At 36.1% G+C, this 22379-nt stretch overlaps 1 protein-coding gene across 3 annotated transcripts in view; it reads right to left on the bottom strand.

The window, feature by feature from the left end:
* Window positions 1–22379, bottom strand: part of PPP1R12A (protein phosphatase 1 regulatory subunit 12A) — a 117971-nt gene that overhangs the window by 47992 nt on the left and 47600 nt on the right. For all 3 annotated transcript variants that reach the window (XM_017804397.1, XM_017804396.1, XM_017804395.1), the window contains exons 3-4: window positions 8525–8643; window positions 41–200 (exon numbers count right to left, since the gene is read on the bottom strand). In XM_017804397.1, coding sequence (XP_017659886.1) covers window positions 41–200; window positions 8525–8643 — 279 coding nt within the window. The remainder of the gene's footprint in view (window positions 1–40; window positions 201–8524; window positions 8644–22379) is intronic.

Consider the following 22379-nt stretch of genomic DNA (forward strand, 5'->3'; position numbering starts at 1 on the left):
AAATGAGAAAATATGAAGTTTCCATTTAAACCACACTTACTTTAAGACTTCTGTATAGCCCTTAGCAGCAGCTACATGAAGTGCTGTACCACCAGATTTTGCATGCCTGACATCATTTATATGGCCACTGTTGAGCCACTGTCTTGCATCTCTTAGCATTATTCTTTCTTCTTCTTTTCGAGCTGATTCTATATCAACCCCTAATTCGGATAGGGACGGGAATAGGGTAAGAGAGGACACAAAATATTTTAGTTCAAATACTTCATTTTAATTATGTAACAAATCTTATACCATGTTTAGGTGATACAATAAAATAACCACTAAACAATATGAATAATGTTTGGAGTTAGAGATGAATATCTTTTTGAAGATGAATCCTAACAGGTTATAGAAACGTCCAGTGTTATACGACAGTTTGCATGCATAATGCATTTTTTAACAAAAGGGTTTATAAATAGGATTATAAATAAATAATAACCGTAAAATAATAATCACTAAAACTGGCTCTTCCATTTTAAGAATGTCTACCATCACAGTAATAACCACTGAACTGACCTGTTAAAAAAAGAGGAAAATTCTATTTTAACTTTCTAAGGACTAAAATATAAGTCTTATATATACATATAAGTTGATGTATCTGTACAAAGTAGAAAACAACTAAAATTGTTTTACAAAGAGCTATCTATGGGAAGAGAAACAGCCTCACTTTTCAACACTGATGACAAGATGGAGGTGTATTTTTTATACTTTCTACAGCATTTCTGGTTTGTCTTCTATCACTGTGAATCATAAACCTTATACTCAAACAGTCAACCCTTTGGATACTTAAGCTATTTTACTCATAGCTTAAGTAAAAAAAACAAAAACACTGAAAACTTTTTACAGTATGTCTCACAAAAAATTATCAGACACTGATGAAAAGGGAGAAAGGCAGTCCAACATTATAACATCAACAAGTATATACATTGTGTTAAACAGATGAAAATGAATTACAGAACCTGAATGGGCAAAGCAAACATATATTTGTAAACATTTTTTAATTCCTACTACATGGAGCAATCTTAGGAACATAGCAGGAAAGGGGTCTTGAAGAGAACTATGCGTAAGCGTAGCTCTATCTACAATGCCTGAATGGTGACAGCTTGTAAGGAGAAGCGTTTTAGTAACTGTGACCATCAAGATTACAAACTGAGCTGACCTTTAACAGAAAAATCAGTGGGCCAACCTTCAGCAAAACAATTTTATTTGGATGATTTCTCTAATCTTAGACACTGGTATGCACGGACTTGGGAGATGTATACTGTTCTTCTGTCTTCTGGACTTCTAACTTCTTGTAGAGCAAATCATTGACTTGGACATAATAAAAACATATCTAGAAACAGGTACTGATCTGCTCAACAATAGTCCGTATAGCCTATTAAATCAAAGATTCAAAACACTTAAAAGATAGATGCCCCTTGACTCAGATCTAATTCTACATTCTTTCAGTATTTCCTGCCAAAACTTCATCTCTCCCCAAACTGTTTTTCTCTAGCACACTTGTTTCTATCACATAGCTCTCCTAACTGTCCAACTAGTAAAAGCACAACATCAAGCAGACCCCAAACAAGAGTACGCAAAGCTAGAACACCTCTTTTCAAAACTACTCCAAATAATTAGCAATTTTGATTAATTTTCACAGTCTTTAAAATGAATGGCAATTTCAAGCTCTAATGTCTTCAAAGGAACTGCAAGCTACTAATCTTTTACAGGATGGATGAATCCCCAGAGGATGGAAACCAAATGAAATCCAACTTGACTGTTGCCCATTTAGACATGCAGCAGAAACTGAGGTATGCAGCAAAGTGGCCATCATTAAAGAAATTATTAGTATCACAAAATGAAAACACAGATAATAGAGAGATGATTCTATGTAATGCAAAGCATCATTCTAGTGTGTAAAATGTGGTAAAACAGATTATAATAAAACAGATTCATCAAGCTCTTATCAATCCACTGGCAACTAGAAAGTCAAAGCAGTGAACTGATTGAAATTGAAAGCAATTATATGGGCATTGCTGAAACACCCTTAAGGCAGTGGATAGCAGTGATATATCTGTTATGTTACCTATGAATTAGTATTCCATAGTTGCTGCAATTCCCCAACTATAGAGCAGCCAAACCCTTGAAAATGACATGCCTATATCAAAATTCCCCGAAATGTAGGAATATACAAATATGTAAAAACAAAAAAACAAAACTCCACAAAACTACAAAATCCCCCCCAAAATAACAAAAAAATCACCCCCCAAAAGCCAAGAAACTAAAACAAAAAAAACAAACAAACAAACAAATGCAGAACACAAAGAAAGATCAGTTGGAGAAGAGAGTCTCTTGACTAAGTAAATCTGGTAAAACTTTATTCTAAGGACAACCAAAAGATAAAATTTTACGAAGTATCATAAAATAATTGAAGCAGGTTAAACATTCAGTGTTCTAAGCAGTTGACCAAACTCCTAGACTCATTCACTTAATTGACTAAAAAAATAATTTTGTTCTTGACAATTTAATAAAAACTAACAGAATTACATTTTATCAGAAACTCATGAAAAACCATAATCTGGAGGCTGAGTCTGCAAGATGCAGGAAGATATACAAGAAGCACTCAGCAGAGGAAAAAGCTAAAAAATTTTATGACCAATATGAAGAATGAGGACCAGGAACTCTGAATCAATAATGCATTGATAATCCTGTATTCTCATTCCTCCAGAAGGCTCCTACATATTGAAGTGTGAATTACTGCAAACTGTAACTTCCTGGGCCTTGGCATCTGCTTGTCTTTCAGAATGACACAGCAGTGCAAATCAGCAGATCCTGGGACAATAATGCTCTAGACTGCAGTTATTTACATATCAGTGTGGCCTGCAAAACACTACTGCGCTAATAAATAGTTTATATCTCATCCTCTGTTTGCCATATTTATGTCCATTCCCTTTTGCATGCCCGAAGTCCAACTGTGAATCCTTATCAGCATGAGTAAGCTTTTCCACCTGAAGAATATGATGCAAACTCCTATCAGTGTAAAACTGTCCATCTACATGGCTGGTTGTTTTGAGGCAATTTTGTATAAAGGTAGAACAGAGAAAAAACTCCTTCCAAACCCTGATCTTGAGTCTCCAATGGGTCATGTCTAACCACACTTTCCAGATACGCCTGCAGACTCAGGGATTTATGTCAAAATAGCAATGCTTCTGCAGAAAAAGCAATTAATACTGCATATTGACTTCTATCAGTATCACAAAGCCCAAACAAGCTATAATGGTTGCAGAGGAGTAATGGCTGCATCAATACATTATTTGACAAGACAGTAATTTTCTGATCATATTTCAACAGAAGAAAGTACCTCAATCTTGCCAGTCTAAATAAAACATTCCACATTAATAACTGGCATAAAAATGGGAATTGAACTTTGTGTCATACAAAAAGAGCTCTGAGATTACTAAATAAAATTCCCATTATTAACTACAGAAAACAGAATGCAAACAGCCCTTATTATACCTTGTACGGGCTTTCTCTTTCCTGTTGTTTTCCAGACACTATTAAGATACCAAGGGAAAAGAAAACGTTTCCTCATAGGTTTCCAACCCTTTCTCCCTACGGCCCATAGATGGCAATGCGCTGCCTCCCAGCTCAGCCTGAGCCACAGCACTTGCTCACACCACCAGTACGATTAACCTCTCTGGCAGCCTAACAACTTCTTAAATCATTAATAATTTATTACTAAATGTTTTCACTTTTTTTCTGATCAACAAGTGTTACTCAACAGGTTTGAAAACAGTGTGCCATTCAGTGAGCATTTGATGAAATTCAGCGTAAGTTTAACTGCTGAATCATTGTTTCAGGACAACTCAGCCATATAAAGGCATGTTTTATAGATACTGCAGGGAAGATCAACCCACTTTTTACTTCATGAAGTGAATGTTTATATTAAAATGTAATAGTTCACATTTTATCCACATAAATAGAGCTTAGTTAAGCAATAATTCTGAGAGAGTCCTGTTACATTAGCTATAATTAAGAATGGGGAACATGTGCTTCTTTCCTTGAAACAAAAGTAGTGACTGACTTCAAGTTACTGAATAAATAGCTACCACGGTGTATGATGAACTTCTGATTCACCTCACATCACCTCTCCCTACTAATTCACCTCCTGAGAATGTTTCCTATAATTCAAAATAACTCCTTAAGCAGTTAAAAATAATTTTAAGAGGACATCTGATGATAAACAGCTAAAAAAAATACCTTCAAACCATTATAGTTAATCCTACTGAAGACCTGAGGAGAGACGACATTTAAAATTGGCCAGGGCTGGCCAAGACTAAAGCCACATCTCTTTCAAGTCTGCTGGTTTTCACCAGTGCAAATGGAAAGTTTACACTACTGGCAAAAGATAACTTCCACAACTCTGTGTTGAAACACTGTAGAGTAGAAACATGAGGGATCACTTTGAAAAACTAAATAATATTTTTGATGAAGCTAAAGCATTTTGAGGATTGCAGTGGCACCCACATACATGGGATTGGCCAATGGTAAAGGCATCAGCCATAAGCAGAAACAACAAAACAAGTCCTAAAAGAAGGGTTTTTTAATAACACACAAACCAGTTAAACCACATGGAGTGAAAAAGGAATAGTTGTTCAGCATTATTCAGAATAATTTCCATAAAAAGCTTGATTTTTCTTTCTGTGAAGTGTTTGTATCAAAAAATCTTTATATCTTACCTAAGCATGTAAGGTATCTTCTCACAAAATATATAACTAAACTAGGTTTTTAGCTTAAAAAATAATTAAGCCAATAATTCCCCTTTGAAGATTAAGGTAAAAAAATGTTTTCCTTACTATCAGAGAGGTACGGCTTTACTTACAGGATATCTATTTCATTAGTTCACAATCACTGCAGAGTTCATGGTATCAACAGTCATGTTATTAGCCCAGCAGAACACAAGAGGACACATGAAAATGCACCCAACCCTTCGTGCAATTTAGAGGTGTCACATACGGAGATCAGCATGACTGAAGAAAGACAGACACTGGATAATAATACTAGAAAAGCTCTCTTCTTTCACATCCAACGCTCTTTACAACAACAGAACTTGCAAAACAACAAGATTATTTTGGATCACTGACCATCTCTTCTCTAGTCAGATCTGATTCTGGAGTCTGAATGCTAAAATAGGATGAGCAAACATTGCAGATCCTTCCTTTTATTAAGCCTGTTATGTCACATAGAAATTAACTGTATTGTATTTTGTGATTCACTTTTTGTGAATTTAGTGTCTTCAGAGGTTCCCACATTTTGTCCTGTAATAATTGCACCTTTGCAATTATCTGCAAAAATTTGGGCATCTGTACATCAGTGCACCACTGATCAGTTTGCACACTGAATAGTTGCACAACTGGAAGGGTTTGTTTGTACTTTTCCTACAAAGAAAGAAGGCCTGCAAAAGCAGTAAAAAGGGTGATCTAACATGGTAGGTTTCCTCAGATTTCTAACAGAAACAAATGTCACCAGTTAAACATATCTGAAATCACAATGAACCTGACTGATCTTTCCAGGCAATCTTTCGCCACTAAGCAACTCTGACTGCCAATACCTAGGGAGCCATACTTGCAGCATTAACAAGGCAACACGAAAATGAAACTAATTAATGTAGGAATAAACACATGAAAAGGTTGGAAGGCAAAAATGTTACAGAAAATGTCAACTTACTTTTCACACTGCATGTTTTACCTATGCAGAGGTAGAATATTTTGGCACCCAGGTTTATTTGTTTATTTTCAAAATAAATAGGATGATCTTCCATTACCCATAACATGAGCCAGACTGACCATTCCACAGACCTCACTGGTAACTTGCATTATCAAAACTGGCATTGCTTTATATGATATGAAAGAGTGCATTACATGGAAGGAATAGGAATTATCCCACTGCTGGAGAAATAATTATATTCTGCTACAAGTATAGTCAAAGATGAAACTGTGACAATGCATCACTGTTAATTCCACATTAGGAGAAACAATTAAGTTCCTATTTAAGCTCTGAACTTCTCTAGCCACAACATATACGCAATTAGGTACGTCTCTAAGTGATCATTATAATGACTGAATAATCCTTTTCTATTTAATATTAAGTTTACATTCAAGTTAAGGATGCCAACAAAAGCACATAATTAAAACCTTATTGCTGAGACAACTGTCTCATGATTTAGTAAGATATACACAAGTTCATATCCAGATTCATACCCTTTCTATTCTATTCTCATGCACAATCATGAAATATTTCCTCTGATTTCATCTCTGCAGGCAAAAGCCCAGAGTTCTTACAGCTTCAGACACAAATTCAGAAGGAGGGATACTGCATGCCTTCTTCCCTGCTTCTGTGAAACAATCAAGCAAACCAACTGACAAAAATGTCAGAGGAATGCTTGGAAAATAGGTTTTCCATAGCAAGTGAAATTTAGGATTTTAAACCAACCTAAATTATTACTTTAGAAGCTAATAGCTACAGTGTGGGAACATGTACTTTCTTCTCAGATTTTTAAAGACAGTACAGTAGACAGTTTATAGTACGTTTAACTACGAAATACGCAAACCTCACTGAAATTTTCAGTGATTTGTGGCATTTAGTTTAGGTTGCAAATGTTAACATTACAATTGGGATGTTCAAAATAATTTATATAAACTTGCAAAAGACTAAACATTACTGTGTAATGTTGAATATATGCATTGTAAAAATGTATGTAAAATCCAATATAACAAATAATTTCTTTTTAAAAAAGCAACAAAATATAAAAGAGATTTTGGAAAAGTTGGTTCCCTAAATAATTCCAATTTTACAAACAGCTATTGCAGTCAATTAGTATTGCACATCAGTGAAGTCAAACATTTAAAAAACAACCTTAAAGAATCTAGTCTGAGGCACATTTCAGAAACAACTCTTGAGCAAAGATTGACAGTACTGTTAGAAAAGAGAACAAGTAATTAAAATGGAGAAATGATAATGGAGAGAAAAAAAAATACTTGCAACTATCTAATCTGATGCTCTTTGTGTTAAGCATAAAAACTGCTAATCAAATTTCTGTTAACACTATCAATTAATTGAATCAAAGCCTTTGCAAATCTATTGTCTACTTCTGTGTATCAGTAGGTATCTCTTATTTCACATATCATGTCTTCCAGTTTCTTTTTACCATTTGCTTTGGGCATTAAATGGGTTTAAGCATACAAATTAAATCAGGGCAAAGCCTAAAGCAATTACTAGTTTACTGCTAAATTATGTAAATCTGTTTTTAGACACGGAAACTCAACATTATAAAAGAACCATCTTCAAGCAGGAAGAAGCCTTTTAAGAGGCAGGCAGGGGTTTAGAAGTTATGGAGATGCAGCCCCCTAGTACACCCCCTTCAAAGGCTCCATCTTCACTCTGAATGTCACCTCCCTTCAATATGTAACTCAGACCACAGCACCCTAGTTCTTGTAATCGAAGTTCTGGGATAGCAGCACAATTCTATCAGACTCAAGAACGGCCAGTCAACAACAACTGAATATTCTTTTATCTGTGGAGCAGAAAACCCAGAAATTTTCAAAGACCTTTCACCGAAAAACCCATTTGAGGATTGGAATATGGAATACAGCAGTGTAAGGAGAGGGGAAAAAAGCAGGGAAAAATAAATCAGTATGCTTTTTCAAAGTCCAATTTCTCTTGTAAAGACACTACTGCCAGTACTAACCATTTTCTAGGAGCAAGGTGGATAAATTTAGGGTATATGTTATTAAACAATAATGTCAAAACTTGATATCTCTCCTTTAAGTTTTATATGAATGTTCACTTGCATACTGTTTTCAGAAGAGCACACAAAAAAAACCAGGAGGAACTTAAAAGCTCATGACAGGTTCTCAGGCCTAAGGTAATTGCAGTCTAAGACTCCTTATCCCAAGGAGTAGTTTTAGATATTTGTCGCTGTAGAAAGGCATTAAAAAGGTCAGAACTAGACACAAAGGTTAATTTATGGCATACAGGACAGTTGTTTATTCTTGTTTTAGTTATTTTAGGCTTTCTTGTAGTCAACTGAAACGGTTACCTTTGTTACTGTGGGAGTGGATTAGGACCTCATCCTGAAACTGCCTGCCTATTTCTCTTTTCTCCAAGGCAGGAATCTCTTTAGACCTAGTCTGAAGCTGGGATATAGAAGTCCATGTCCCAAATGTACTGAATACCATCCATAGCATCTGAATGACACCTACATTCTGGCTGAGTTCAATGAATTCAGGAATCCACTGACCACCTGGGTTCAATACTTCTGACCTCTTTCTTCACAAGAGGCTGGGCTGAGCAAAAACACTTAAAGACAGCTTAAACACTATACACTGTATCAACAATTCTCTTCAGATAATAAACTGACTTTATAAGTCCCAATTTAGCTTAAGTTTTCAAAAATATATTTAGTGTCCAGTAAACACAACCATCCTTCCATTTTCAAAATTACCTTGTCTATTTACTTCATTCTGAAGCAGCTCCTCCATTGCCTCTTCTTCAGCAATATCTAATGGAGTGTCTCCTTCACTATTTACAGCTCCTACATGTGCTCCTTGACTAATTAAATACCTGCCAATAGACAAAGAAATAAAACCTGTAAATAACATAGCAAAGCTGATGCAAAAAAAATTAGCATCCATTAGCATATCATATGCACACACACAATTAATAGAAACAATTATATTAGGTGTAAGTAAAAACCCTTGTGAGTGTCTGCAACCCCTGAATACCTGTATGTCTTTTCAAGATAACAACCATTAATACAAATAGCCCTCTGGTCTTCAGTTTGTCTCCTGACATGTTTAATACATACCTGGAAGAACTGAAATAACAAAATGGCTGGATTACGAACAAAAGTGAACACAAGGTAAACAGAGGTGGAACCACCAATTCCCATGACCTCCCCTTATTTAGTCACTTACCCTAGAGCTCACAAATTCAGTGTCAGAGGAAGTTTCTATACTTTATCAGAATGACTCCCAATCTCTTAGGCAGCTTCATGAAGTTAATAAAAACAGAACCACCTCTTCTCCTAAGTATTTGTAAGGTCAGCTTTTGGTGGGGAAGGAGGCAAGGGGGAGAAAGCAAGCAGTACTTTACACATTCCAACCTCTCTATATGTTTTCTTATTTAATGTGCTGCTCCCTCAGAAGTCAACAATCCAAAATTCTGAATTTCCAATGAAGTCAAATGGATCAATTCCAACAATAATTCATACAAGAATTATATTACTTAATTTTATTAAACCATTGGCCTATTGAAGTTATTGAGAACGTACAGCTTAATAAACAATTAAAATATCAATACAGATCAGTCTTGCAACTTAATATTTCCACTTCCCTAACAAATTAAATACTTTAAGCCATGACAGGAGTCAACATAAGCAGAAAACGTACTTCCTCCATATGCAAACATACCTCCTGCTTTGCAGAGCCTAATTTATATTTTCCATATATTTGAGAAAAAAAAATCAGGAAATAGTGAAGAATTTCATCCGTTTGTGGATGAAATGAAGAGTGCTTTTTTACTTTCACTATTACAGAATGCCAAATTATGCAAGAGGCAATCACAAAATTTATTCAAAACTAATACAGATTACTTGAAGTATTTAATTGATGCTTAACTTTTCCCAATTAATTATGGTCCTAGATCCGGAATCAGTTATATTTTCCTTATCTTTATTCAATAACTCAGAATCAAGTACTTTCATATATTTCTATTTTTTACTGTATGACTTGAATAGTACATGTTATTAAACCTCTGTAATTACTTTAAGCAGAGGTAAGAATGAACAGATTACAAAATGAAAATTAATTCCCAGAAATGTAACCATATCTCTTGGGATATGCACCATCAGTTGCCACCAACAACTTTGATGCTGGTATGTGGTGCCGGTTTTATACTATTCCTCTTAAAAGAGTGCAGTGCTGTAACTCTTACCTCTCTCCAGTTACAAAATGTAACTTCTGCGGGAATGAAAAATTAATACAGTGTAACAACATTTCTCAACAATACCAGTTGTGTTGTTTCAAAAGTGAAACACCCTCCCGGTCACAGATCAGGTAATTGCTATGCAGGTGTCTGCTAAACAGGCAGAAACAGCAGCGGGGAAATCAACTTTCTTACAAGGTCAAAACAAAGCCAACCACTGACAAAAATACCTTTTTTAAACAAATCCAAGTGAATAGTCATGTTCTTTCAACGTGTATGTTCTAATATAGACAAGGAAAAAGTGATGTTTAAAAAAATTGATTTTTACCTGTTTCCACATAATACCTCTAGGAGAAAACTACTTCTGTAAGGAAATACATATCTCATTGAAGCAGTTGTATTTGGTCAACTGAGCCAACAACTTATAGACATGATAAAAGAAAGAATGCATAAGAAAATGTAGGGAATTAATAAAAAGCTAGCATAGCATTTCAGAAAGTAATTATTTCTATACATGGACAACTTCATGATCAATTGCTCCTTTAAAGTAGACTCCAAAAATGAAGCTGCTTACAGATCAACATCAGATCAGCAGAGCTAGGGAGATTAGTAAGGTTGGAGAAGTAGAGTTATCTGATTTTCCTTTTGCAGGCGCTTACAGGGCTTTGGTTTTCCTGGGTCAGCAAAAGAAGGATGAGTGAAAATGCCCAGAGTCCACGGGATTTAAAGGGATGGAAGAAACAGAACAAAGATGAAAGGCAGCACACTACTCACCGAAGAAGTGTTAACTGTCCTTTACAAATGCTCCTTCACACACTCCAACTAGGCCTCTCCTCTGCTATCCCTCTCAAAAAATTAACAGTGACCCCCTCAACTAAATTAGGCAAAAGAGCATTACTCATGATAAATCAAACTATTCAAAATCCAATGATTTTAAAGACACCTTTTAAGCCTGGTAATGAAATCTACATTTTTTTCTATTTCCAACATCATCCAGATTACCCTATATGCATTTGTTTCTTTACAGTAGAAGTAGTTTCAGCAAAGCAATGACAGGGTTCAGACAGTGCATGAAGTCAACCTGGTACCTACAGCATAGAAGCTTTTATTAGGAAACCTAGCACTACCAATGGAAAGGAGAGCAATCACTGCAGGTATGCAGATAACCTAGTCCTGCATCACATACAGAAACGAAACGGACTTGGTAAACATGACCAAGTGAATGATGCCCTGAGTTCGTAAGGCATAACTGAGCAGAAACTAGTACCAGAATAATCCTAAAAATCAGAAGATTTTGGGGTTTATGTAAATAAATTAATTTTTGAATCAATTGTATTTCAATCTAAATGTTAATTAAAACTCATAGTGTAACTTACGAGTGTATTTGACATTTCAGTTATTCTGGTACCATACCACCAAAATCTTCAAATATTTTAAAAGTCTTCCATCTTTTGAGGAAAAAAAAAATCAAAAAATGTACAGAAAGAATTGCTTGTATTTTACCTTTTTTAAGTAGGTGTTACCTTCATCTTGAAATTTCATCTTTCTAAAGTACATAAAAATAATATAACTTCATTTCCTCAGCCGATACTTAATTGATACAGCTACATGGATGCAATGAAAAGGAAACTGAAGCTGTGTAAGAGAAGGTCCAGAACCATGTCTTTTGATACCACATCTAGAAAAAGGTGTTTTTCACAAACGTGGATGCAGTAAAAAAGTAAAACCAAATAAGATTTCCACCATACTAATACTTTTGGGGTAGCACTTAAATTTGTATCTTCCGAAATTCACTTGTTGAAAAATGGTCAGGTTCAACAGACAGCTACACAAGAATAACAATCTATATAATACACTGGTAGGTGCTCATTCTAAATCTAAACAGATGTGAAGGAAACAGTAACTTGATTCATGCCATGCTTTTTTTTGGAGCTAAAACTTTGAAGTGTTAACACAGAAGTTAAAGGTACCACTTTTAGATGCTCCTGTGGTCTAAGTATAGAGAACTGCAAGTATCCCAGGAATACTAGGAAAGACAAAAGCAGGAAAAGAAAATAAAATCATTCCTGATACTTAAGCCCTGATATTTCCATGACAAGCACTGTGCAGTCTCAGTAAGACTGAAAGAACAAGTTTGCTTTCCAATACCATATTTTTATGAAGGTAAAAATATTTCTAGTTGAAATTTTTGTTTTAGGAATCACTGCTGTATATTCCTCAATAGCTACTGAGGACTGAAACTAACAACATGGGGAAAAAAAGAAACATTTATTTTCTAGAATTACTATGAAACCGAGATTCTCTCCCATCCTTTTACGAAAAATATATTTCAATATCATCCATAGAGGGTTGGAATCTCAGTATATCTGAGACAATAAATAACAAACCTCTGAGATTACTGTAAAAATTCAAATATTCCACACGAAAACCAAACTCAGGAACTAGAAGTTAAAAATTTTAACTAGCAACGTGGCCTGCATTCTGAATTAAAAAAAACCCCAAACCTCTTATAGCTGATTTTTGTGTTTATATCTATTAACAAAATGCATATATAGACACAAAGTAAACAGAGGAAAACACCTCTCTCTGAAAACACTTTATATACGAAGTTGAGTCTTACCTGTGAATTTAGAACTTAAGAATCTAGAGATGCTCAAACTTGGATTTACTAAAAATTATCAGCTGCAGACAAGATACACTGCAGATAACATTTTCATATTATTTATCACAGCACCAGAAAGAGGGACATATGTTTACAGTCGAACACTGGCTCATTTCACAACATCTGGGAACAAGTTTGCAAAGTCATTAGGGACATAATTAACTTTAAGTACTCGCTGAATCTGAAGGTCACCAGAAGGGTGGTAAGCGCAGGGAAGGGAGAGAAGTATTTGCTGAATTGATTCAGTTCATTACAAACTGCCTACTGATCTCACTGGGCAAACAAGTGGCCCCTTCAGACTGGTCAGAAGACCAGAGAGCAGTCCCTGACTCCTAAAATCTGATGAGAGGGACCTTCCTAAAAAATATTGAAATAAGCATGTCCAATGTGGTCTTCCCAGTAAACACGGCCTAGTGGCAAGTGGGGGCACCAACTGTGAGCACAACTGATCTGCCAAGAACTTCTAACTAATTAGCCATTTCAGCTAAACCCAGCTGGTTTAAAAAAAATCCATAGATGGTGGAGTTCAAATTAATTCCAAGAGTCTCTTTACTGAATAATAATAGGGAGCCAGAGACAGAAAGTGTCACTGTGTTCATGCAGCTGTGTAAGCCCTCATCTGAAGAAACCAACAATGAAAAAAATTCGGCACACAGTCCACAGGATGTAAAAACAAATTAAAAACTCTAACATCTTTGGAATATGAATTTAAATTGCCTTCTTTTAAAATGCCTTTCAGAATTGTTTCACTCTTCATTTTTTTAAATATAAAGTATCAATAGACTTCTAAAAGTACACCTTTGTAAATCACTCAAATAACTTATAAAAATATATCTAATATATCTGGTCAAACAATCAACTTCAGGACATATTTATCAAATAAAAAATATAAAATTTTCATACTGCTATTTCCAATTTTTTTTAAAGTCAAAGACACTAAAACTGTAAAACCTGACCCTTTTCAGACCTCCTATTGGTTTAAGTGTCTGTAAATGTTTCTTTAAATATTTTCTACCTGTAGAAGAGTTTCACTTTCAATCTGAATTCCTAACAATGTTGTTATTAAGTCAGACAGAAGCAGAAATGCTACCTCAAGCTCATGCTACTTTGTCTTTCTCAAATGTGGTTTTGTTTTGGGTCTGGGTTTGTTGGTTTGGGTTTTTTTGTTTTTTAACCTGCAGCAAAAATAAAACTTAAAGGCCAGGCAAGCAAAGGTATACCTACCTGCATATACAACATATTGAGAGATAGAATTACAGTTTCTTTGTGATTTTTGCATTAATAAGATGTACTTCTCAAAATAAGATATTGAAGAAAGGCCTAGTCTTTTTATTTTTCTTGAATGTCTTGAATAATATAAACCTGAAGCAAATCCAGTAGCATTAGCATAACATTATGCTAAATTCTGCTGTGGTACACAGTACACATATGCCCTGCATCAGTAGGCAAGTTTCAAGGAAAATGTTCAGTTGGCTGAATAGGAATGAAGAGCCAGTGTCCAGCTATCCCTCAAAGACTCTCTAATTCACTCTCACACTGTTACAATCGCTTTAAAACACATAATTCAAAGCCCGTATAAACGTAATGATAAAAAAATCACAACTTCACTGTTTTGGCCATGTATGTTGTAACCCCTGTAATCACCTGGTGGAGAGTGTTAAAATGTGTGCTACATGGGGCAGGCAGCTGGCAGGTCTTGCAAGGCGTGAAGGAGTCCTCCTTGCCTGGGCAGGGGCACCTCGCACAGCACCCTTGCTCTGCACAACGGGGAATCTCCTCACCCCCTTCTGAGAAAACTGACAGGTCATTTCCCTCGACCTCCTTTCTCCACAGCTGAAATATTCCTGCAGTTGTCTTTTTTCCTGAATTTATGATTTACAGAAGGAAATCATCCACATTCAGTATCAGAATCAAAACTGTAGAAATTCAGTTGGGCCAAGAATTCCTTCTCCTGCATGATTTTATGACCGAAGTAGAACGAATTAAATGATGTGAAAAACAATTAAGTCAAACTCATAGGGGTGCCTTATTTAGGCACTCTGCAAAATGCCATCCCACGCTGCCAGTTACTGTTGTGCCTCAACCTTCTGCCTCTGAACATTTACAACTGAATAGAGACTGACACAGGAAGATGGGCTTCTGCAATGGCATTTAAATTAAAATCAAATCATTAGAAAACTCAGGCACTTTTAAGGTTATGATGCTTCACAAAGTCCAGAAGATTTTCACTCATAACTCTCTCTCTTGAAAAAAAAATGCTGCAGCACTTTCTAAATAGGAATGCTCCCACCATGAGCAGTATCAAGCCAGCAACTATGCAAAACACCAAGTTAAATAAGACTAATTAGGGTTATTTGGCATAACTAGACAACTATTTATCCTGAAATACAGGACAGCTGATATCAGCAAGAGACCTGAGGTAAATTTATGATTTCCTCTTGCAGAACACAAAACCTGACAATTTCAGATAGCTAGAGATGTTTAAAAAAAGAATAACAAAGAATAGTTGAGAAACAAATGGTCAAATGATTCTGAGCAAATGCAAAGGGACATTTTCTATTTTCACCAGTATAATCCAAATTTCAGCATGTGCCTTTTTTCTAAACTATTAACCAGTTTGCAAAGACTTTTTTTATGTCCTTCAATATGCAGTATCTCTTTCAGATAGCATCGAGTCCAGCTTCTGATCTTCCCTCGTGAAGCTGTTACGAAAGGCATCCTGGACAGAAACACATCCTTGCTTCAAAATTGTCAACTACTCCCAAAGCTATCAAAGTAGTAAAAAACCAAAAAATATCTTCCTATGTAAACAGCACTGTCAATTCTAAATACTGTACCTGTATGAAAAACATATTTATGATTATGAAGCCAACATTTCATAGCATACCAACACATCACTGAGGTCTGCACGTAGGAGGTTGTACCTAGCCTCCACTACAACTTCTAGGCCCAAGGAAGCACAGTAACTAGAATGAGATCTGTCTTCCTTCTTGGTATGCAGAAGCATAAAAGAAACAGTGTAGATAACAGTATCTGGTTAGTCTTAGTCCTCTTGTGTCTCTGAAAAAAGCCAGCAATAAGCTCTAGAAATATTTGTACGTAGGTGGCTACCTAAACATTAATGTTGTAAAGATGGAACAGGAAAAATTCCTACTTGCAGCATTTGAAAAGCAACTAAGCCTTCATATTTCGCCGTATCCATACAGAGGAAAGACATATGAGAGGTGGCAGAGCAATGTGCAGGTGAAAGTAAACAGTGAGTGAGGGAAGCAAAAGTAGAAAACGTGAAGAAAGCCATATAGGGAAACATATGGTGTAAACCTGCATACAAAAAAAAAGACAAGAAAAAAAAAAGACAGAACTTGAGCCTGGCAATGCCAGGATGAATACCAGGCAAAAACTTCAGCAGGAATGATACAAAGCACAACAAAAAGTGTTTTTAAAGTGCACAAGAGATGTTAATTTCACTTTGTGAACAAGCGTTCTCTCCTTTAAAGTTTGCACCCTATTGTGCAAAAATGAGGGTTGAGTTTGAAAAATATCTCGTTGCAGCTACAGAGTCCATACAGTAACTCCAGCTCACAACACTCTCTGTGCTTGGAACACTTGGTTTTGAGTTACACTAATTGAAAAGAAGAGGTAACAGCAGCATGGAGACAGAAAAGGAGGAGAAAGAGGGAAAACTATGCTGCTGCCCACCTTCCACAGCTAATTCTCCACTAACAAGAGGTGATCGCACCAGTAGCTCACCATCCCTCCTGCCTTGTGCCAAAAGCAGAATTGCTAAATTTGGGTATATTAGCACCACAAATAACAATTTGTAATTGTTGATTCCTATTTCTGTGGAAGTTATGAGTATGGACTTAACAAGCTTACAGCCGCTTGTTGGCATTTATATCAGAAAAATTTAAACCAAGATCAATTCTTTTATTGTGCTAAACAGGTATTAGTGTATACATAACTACTACATCACAGAACTTACCTTCTTTGTAATTATATTATGTAATAATATAGTGAGCATATCTCTCTACAAGGCAACATTACTACCACGGTGAAGGTTTTAGCATCGCTCAGTAGTATTGAACTTGGTACGCAACTAGTTAGATATCAACAATCTGCACTTCATAGCAATTGTTACATGTCCAGTCCACTTTATTTTTCCTTGAAATCACAGTTCTTCCAAAATAAATTCCTACTCTTTATTCAAATTTGATAAGCAGTACCTCATCTGTAATAAAGGTTTCAAATAATTCCTTTTTTATACTTTTTTCTGTCATATCTGCTGTTATTGAAAACCCCCACACTTCTGTGTCTTAGGATCTGAATTGTATCCAAATAACTCACTCTCATCAATGCACAGCAGTACTATATGTTTAGAGATACCACATTTATTTACATGCATTTCAGAAGAATTCAAACAGCTTTTATGCTGCCTCAGTCAGGGATAACGCCAGAAAAACACACACAGATTAGGATCATTTGCAATGAAATGACGCAGTTTAGGACAGCCAACAAAAGACATGGCTTTAAGAAAGGACAAATAGGTCATAAATTGCTTTAGAGTCATTAGAAAGTCTACTCTATGTGCCCGAATAGGGTCAAACTCACAACAAAGAAAACCACTCAAGTAAAAGTTGAAAGAAAGTAAAAACTGAGATGCATAGGAGTGACAATCTATACCATATCCTTGTTTTCTCCTAAAAATCAATATTCAAAACCAACTTTACTGTGAATTAACTTATTTTTATACCAGATAACTGAATAAATACTACATTCAACAGTCAACGGCACTAACAATTCCATAGATTCACCTCTCTCTCAAACAGTAATTTTGAATTAGTTGATGAGGCACTCACATGTGACAGTATGCCATACTCACCAAGCATTTGTGCAATTCAAAACTTGGTTGCTCATGTATCTAGAGCTGTTCCCTCATGTTCCAGTCATACCTAGAAAATAGGAGTTTATCTGTGGCAATGGGCCACAAGACACCAGCCAGGAAGGAACTGAGTGTTACATTTCTTGGGAGTTTATCCAAGCTCCCAGATTTCCATATCTATCACTCTTATATATGTCTTCTCTTCCATATGTATCACATTCTACTTCAGAATTCAGAGGTAAGGTATTTACTCTAAATTGTTCTCAGAATACCAATAAAACCATTGTTTTATGATAAGTAAGATCTTTCCTATGTACATGACTTCTCAAAGCAGGATGGTTTTTTGAGACATGAGCTGCACTTTCAAATTCTTTTTCAGTGCTCTGAGCTTTACACTGGACATCAGTCCCTTGACTTTCCAGTAAGTCATATGTCCCTGAGGAACATCTCTGAACTTAAATTCTAGTACATTTAGCCTTAGAAGAACAGAAACACAATATACTTACTAAAAAATATTGAAGGTCACAAGTAGAGATGCACACAGTAACCCAATCTGATAGAAAGCAGCTAGAGAGCACACACTGCCTTTGTGCATTCTAGAGTGACCAGGTCTCCTACACTCAGTTGAACAAACAGGTAACAAATTTGTTGGGTCCTATAGTTTCCTCTAACCCATCAACTAGATCTTACTGTGTATTTCTGTCAAGTGGGTTTTATCCACACATCAGATCACAGCTACACAGTAGAAAAGAGTAAATTCTACCACATAGTGACATGATTTTAAAAAGGGAATCTCACCATCAACCATAACAACTTCATCAGTATTTAATTATTCACAGGATGTACATATATGTGGCAAAAACATGCTGGTAACAGTACACAGCCCCAGTACATCCTCAGAAAAAAAATGCCAACTGATATTAGCTCACTGATCTTCTCCAAGTTTCCCCATTATTTTATCTAACAGAATTTAGCTTTATCCTTGCAGATATCCAATACAAGCTTGGAGAAGCAGAAACTTTTATGTTGCCAATAAAGAACAAGCATCACACTTTTGACTGGCGGGGAGGGGACACCACACAGATGACTACCATACTGGCATATTTTCTCTCCCATTAATGTTTTTTCCCAATCTATTCTTCCAGAAAGATGGTAGCAGATGGAAATTAATTACCTGAAACAATCTTCCAAAGCCTGCAGTGACCTTTTCACAGCTCTCAAAACAAACACTGTGTCTTTATCAGTATCAACTCGTAAGAGTTGGTCATTCTTCTAGCAGAGCTGTTTTTCTCTGGTTGGAAATAAATCTTCTTTCCCTGCTTTTATTTTGTCACATGGATTGTTTTATAACACATCCTTCTGAAGTCCTCGTTTTCTGAATGGGTTCTATCAAGTTTCATATTTGGTTCTTCTTCCTTTTAATTCTACTCCTCCAGTTAACATTTCCTAGTGTCATTTAAAGAAACGTCTTGAATCCTGACAAAACCACTCATTCACCTTGCAGCATCTCTATCAGACCAAACCCCACACCAGCCTGCATAATCAGTTTCCATGTGGTTTATATCAAACCACGAACTTCACCTTGCCATTCACAAATCCAAATTTCTGATTATCCTTCAAAGATCCATTTCTGAATGTATCATTAATAATATCACTTCAGTTATTTACAACCATAACTGGGAACAAAGCTGAAGGAACAGAAGCCATCCCTAGCATTTTTATAGGCCTGCTCTGCCTAAATAATGTTTTGCTCTTTAGGATTAAAGTGTTTAATCCTAAAGATTTAGATTAAAAGAGTTGAGATTAAAAATCCCCAATAAGAAACACCTTCAGGTGATAAAGTGATTAAAACTTTGAGAGAAATGGATTAAAACAACTGCTCTGAAACATACTTTCTGACACCAACACTCTCACTTGTCTTCAAAGAACATTCAACAGTACCAACTGCTCCAGGTTCATGAAGTGGGAGATGAAACATAGCACTCTACCACTGCACAGGCACCTCTACACAGCCATGCTTCTGATCAGAAGTACCAGGTATGTCTGAAAAGCAGCTCAGATATTTTTTTTACCTGCGTATCTCTGCCAACTGCTGCTGGCAAGCAGGTCAGCTCACTGATCCGAAAGAGAATAAATCCTCCAAACTCCGTGAAGGTTAGTCTTATGCTAATAATTCCCACATTGTGTGATAATTAGATAATGCAAGAGAGGAGGCAAGAGCCTGCGGAGTGAGTAAAACCGAGGATGGAAGAAAGTATCTCCTTGTTTCCGCAGTAGTTTCAAGTTAGATCTCATTAAGCATATTGTGAAACTGCAGTGGATTCTCTTCACTAGCTGTTGTCAGAAGAGCACAAGCAGGAATCATTACCAGCCAGCACCCACAGCAGTCCCCACAAGCCAACTAGAGCTGTAAGCAAACCACCCTATCACTGAACATCTAGGTATCCAACTACAGGTTTGCAGGACTGTCTCTGAGTCCTCTGTATATCAAACAATGATCACTCATTTAGTCTTAATGGCCTGTTACTAAAATAGGGACATCCTGGGACAATGGTTTGCCGAGGCTTCAGCAAACTAGTTTGTCTGGGTTCACTTTCAGGTGTCTGGAGTCTGGAAGAACAGTTGGGCGTCAGCAACAAGCGAGTGGTTACACACAAACCTCTTAAAGTCTGCTTTAAATATTAGGGGAAGGAGAGGATACAACATAGGTATACTGCAGGAAGGAAGGAAAGTGGGTGAGCTGGGTTTTAGAGCAGCAGAGTTGGTCAAGCTGCTATTCTCCTCCTAAATAAACTGAGTGAGAAGGTTCTGAACTTTACAAGATTTTCTCTTTCTGACTGTAATCACACGCTTCACCCTTTAAAACCTCTAAAATAATGAAGGTGTATTTTGAAAATGTGCTAAGTCTTAGGGTCTGTATATGTAACTGTGTATCAAACATGGCTCTCAAACGTACAGATTTAGTTCAAGCATTCATTCAACAACTAGCCTACATCCAGAAATTAGATCTTCACAGAGAATAAAAATGGAGCAAATACATGCTATTTTTCCCATAATACCTTTCCAGTTTCCATCTACTTTCATGAACTTTCTGAACCAGATCCCATTTGTACGTATGTATTCTGCATTTGTATTTTTTTTATATATCCACCCTCCATGGACTTCTCAACCCTTGAATCCATGAGGAATGCCAGCAACATTGGGCAAACTGTTGTAATACCTACTACATGAAGGTATTCTGCCCTCAGCAGACATGTCTCTCCTCCTTCAGTTTTTGTTTTGTGGGGTTTTTTTGCACAAAAGTGTAACTGTCACTGACTTCTAAGTTGGTTTTGAAAAACACTTTTCTTACACTTGCTGGAAGATGCACCTTCTTTCATTTTGGGTAAAATGAAAAAGCATTCATATTTAAGTAGTATAACTGTACAGTTGCAAACAAGGTTCGAAATACATCAACTAGACACTGACAACTAGGCATCCTACAAAACCCACAGGAGAATAAATTTTTAACACAAACTTTAATTCTTGACCAGAAATTTCTATAATTTGTTTGATTTTACATTAATCTTGTGCAATACAAAGCAGAGAGAAATAAAAAAGAAGCATTTTAGAATTGTTTTGTAAATGCCACTATTTTTCCCTCCTCCATTACATTTTTTACATTCTAAAATGGAATTTGTCTATTCCTTGATACTGAAAAAATATACATGCTTTTAAACTGTAGAATAGATCTATCAAATAAAATAATTCATTATACACAAAAATAGTTTTACAGGAGTCTTACAAAGGTAAATTTAATCCTACCCATTAAATACCATCTTAAAGAATGTACACAAAATTTCTGTCCAAGTCCTCCTGCATAAAAGTTTTTATCCACATAACTAAAATTTTACAAAGCATTTGATGCTGACTTTTTAGTTCATACTAGCACATTAGAGAAAAAAAGGCTCCTTTGTGTAAAGTTTTGTGTAATGAAAAAAATGGAGATGAATAGAAAAAGAGAACGTGCTACCCAAAATCCACCTGTTTTGGCAATTTTGAAGAATTATAATTGAAAACATGTTCATATTACAATTACTTGTAAGGTAATTCACATAATCATAAACTAGATGAACAGCAACTTAAGCAGGCAATTCTAAAATTAAAAGTATTCAAAGAATTTCCAGTAAGCTGAAACACTCCTAGCACTTAGAGATAGCAGAAACTACAGAAAGAACAGGAGCAGTTGCACTCCACACCAGAATTTTTGCTTTTACAGCACAACTCCCCATGTGCAACCAGCTGACACTTTATTTCACACTATACTATGTTCTCTTGCCGTATATTTCGCTTGAAGTGGCCTTCGTAAGACTAACAGTTCTTAAACTGGAAGATTCGTTTTTTTAGAAGAGACAGGAAGCATACTCAAGAGAATACAGCTGTTCTGAAGGGCAGAAAACTCAAATGGGACAGGAGATACTGCTGGGAGAAGATGCCATAGGACTGGTGAACACAGTGGAGGATAATAGTGACAGGGAATATACCTGCAATGACAAGCCCACTGACTAGACAGCACAGTTAGTAAAAGCAAAATAAAACCCCAACAAGTGGAGGCCATGCCATGAATTCATTCAGCCCCTTCGCAATCAGCATGGGACCAGTGCCCAAACATGGCTGAAGTGGTGGCTCCCTGAGATATCCAGAGTTTTTTTCAAAGAAGCTCCCTACCACCTACATATTCGGTACTTCTCACATATCTCCAGCATATGAATGCCCTCACTCGGGAACATCTGAGTAACAGTAGGTACTACTTAGGAAGAATGTGTACATTATGGGACATACATCACAGCAGCC

Source organism: Lepidothrix coronata, unplaced genomic scaffold, assembly GCF_001604755.1.
Source record: "Lepidothrix coronata isolate B3197 unplaced genomic scaffold, Lepidothrix_coronata-1.0 Scaffold9, whole genome shotgun sequence".
NCBI classification, from domain to species: Eukaryota; Metazoa; Chordata; class Aves; order Passeriformes; family Pipridae; genus Lepidothrix; species Lepidothrix coronata.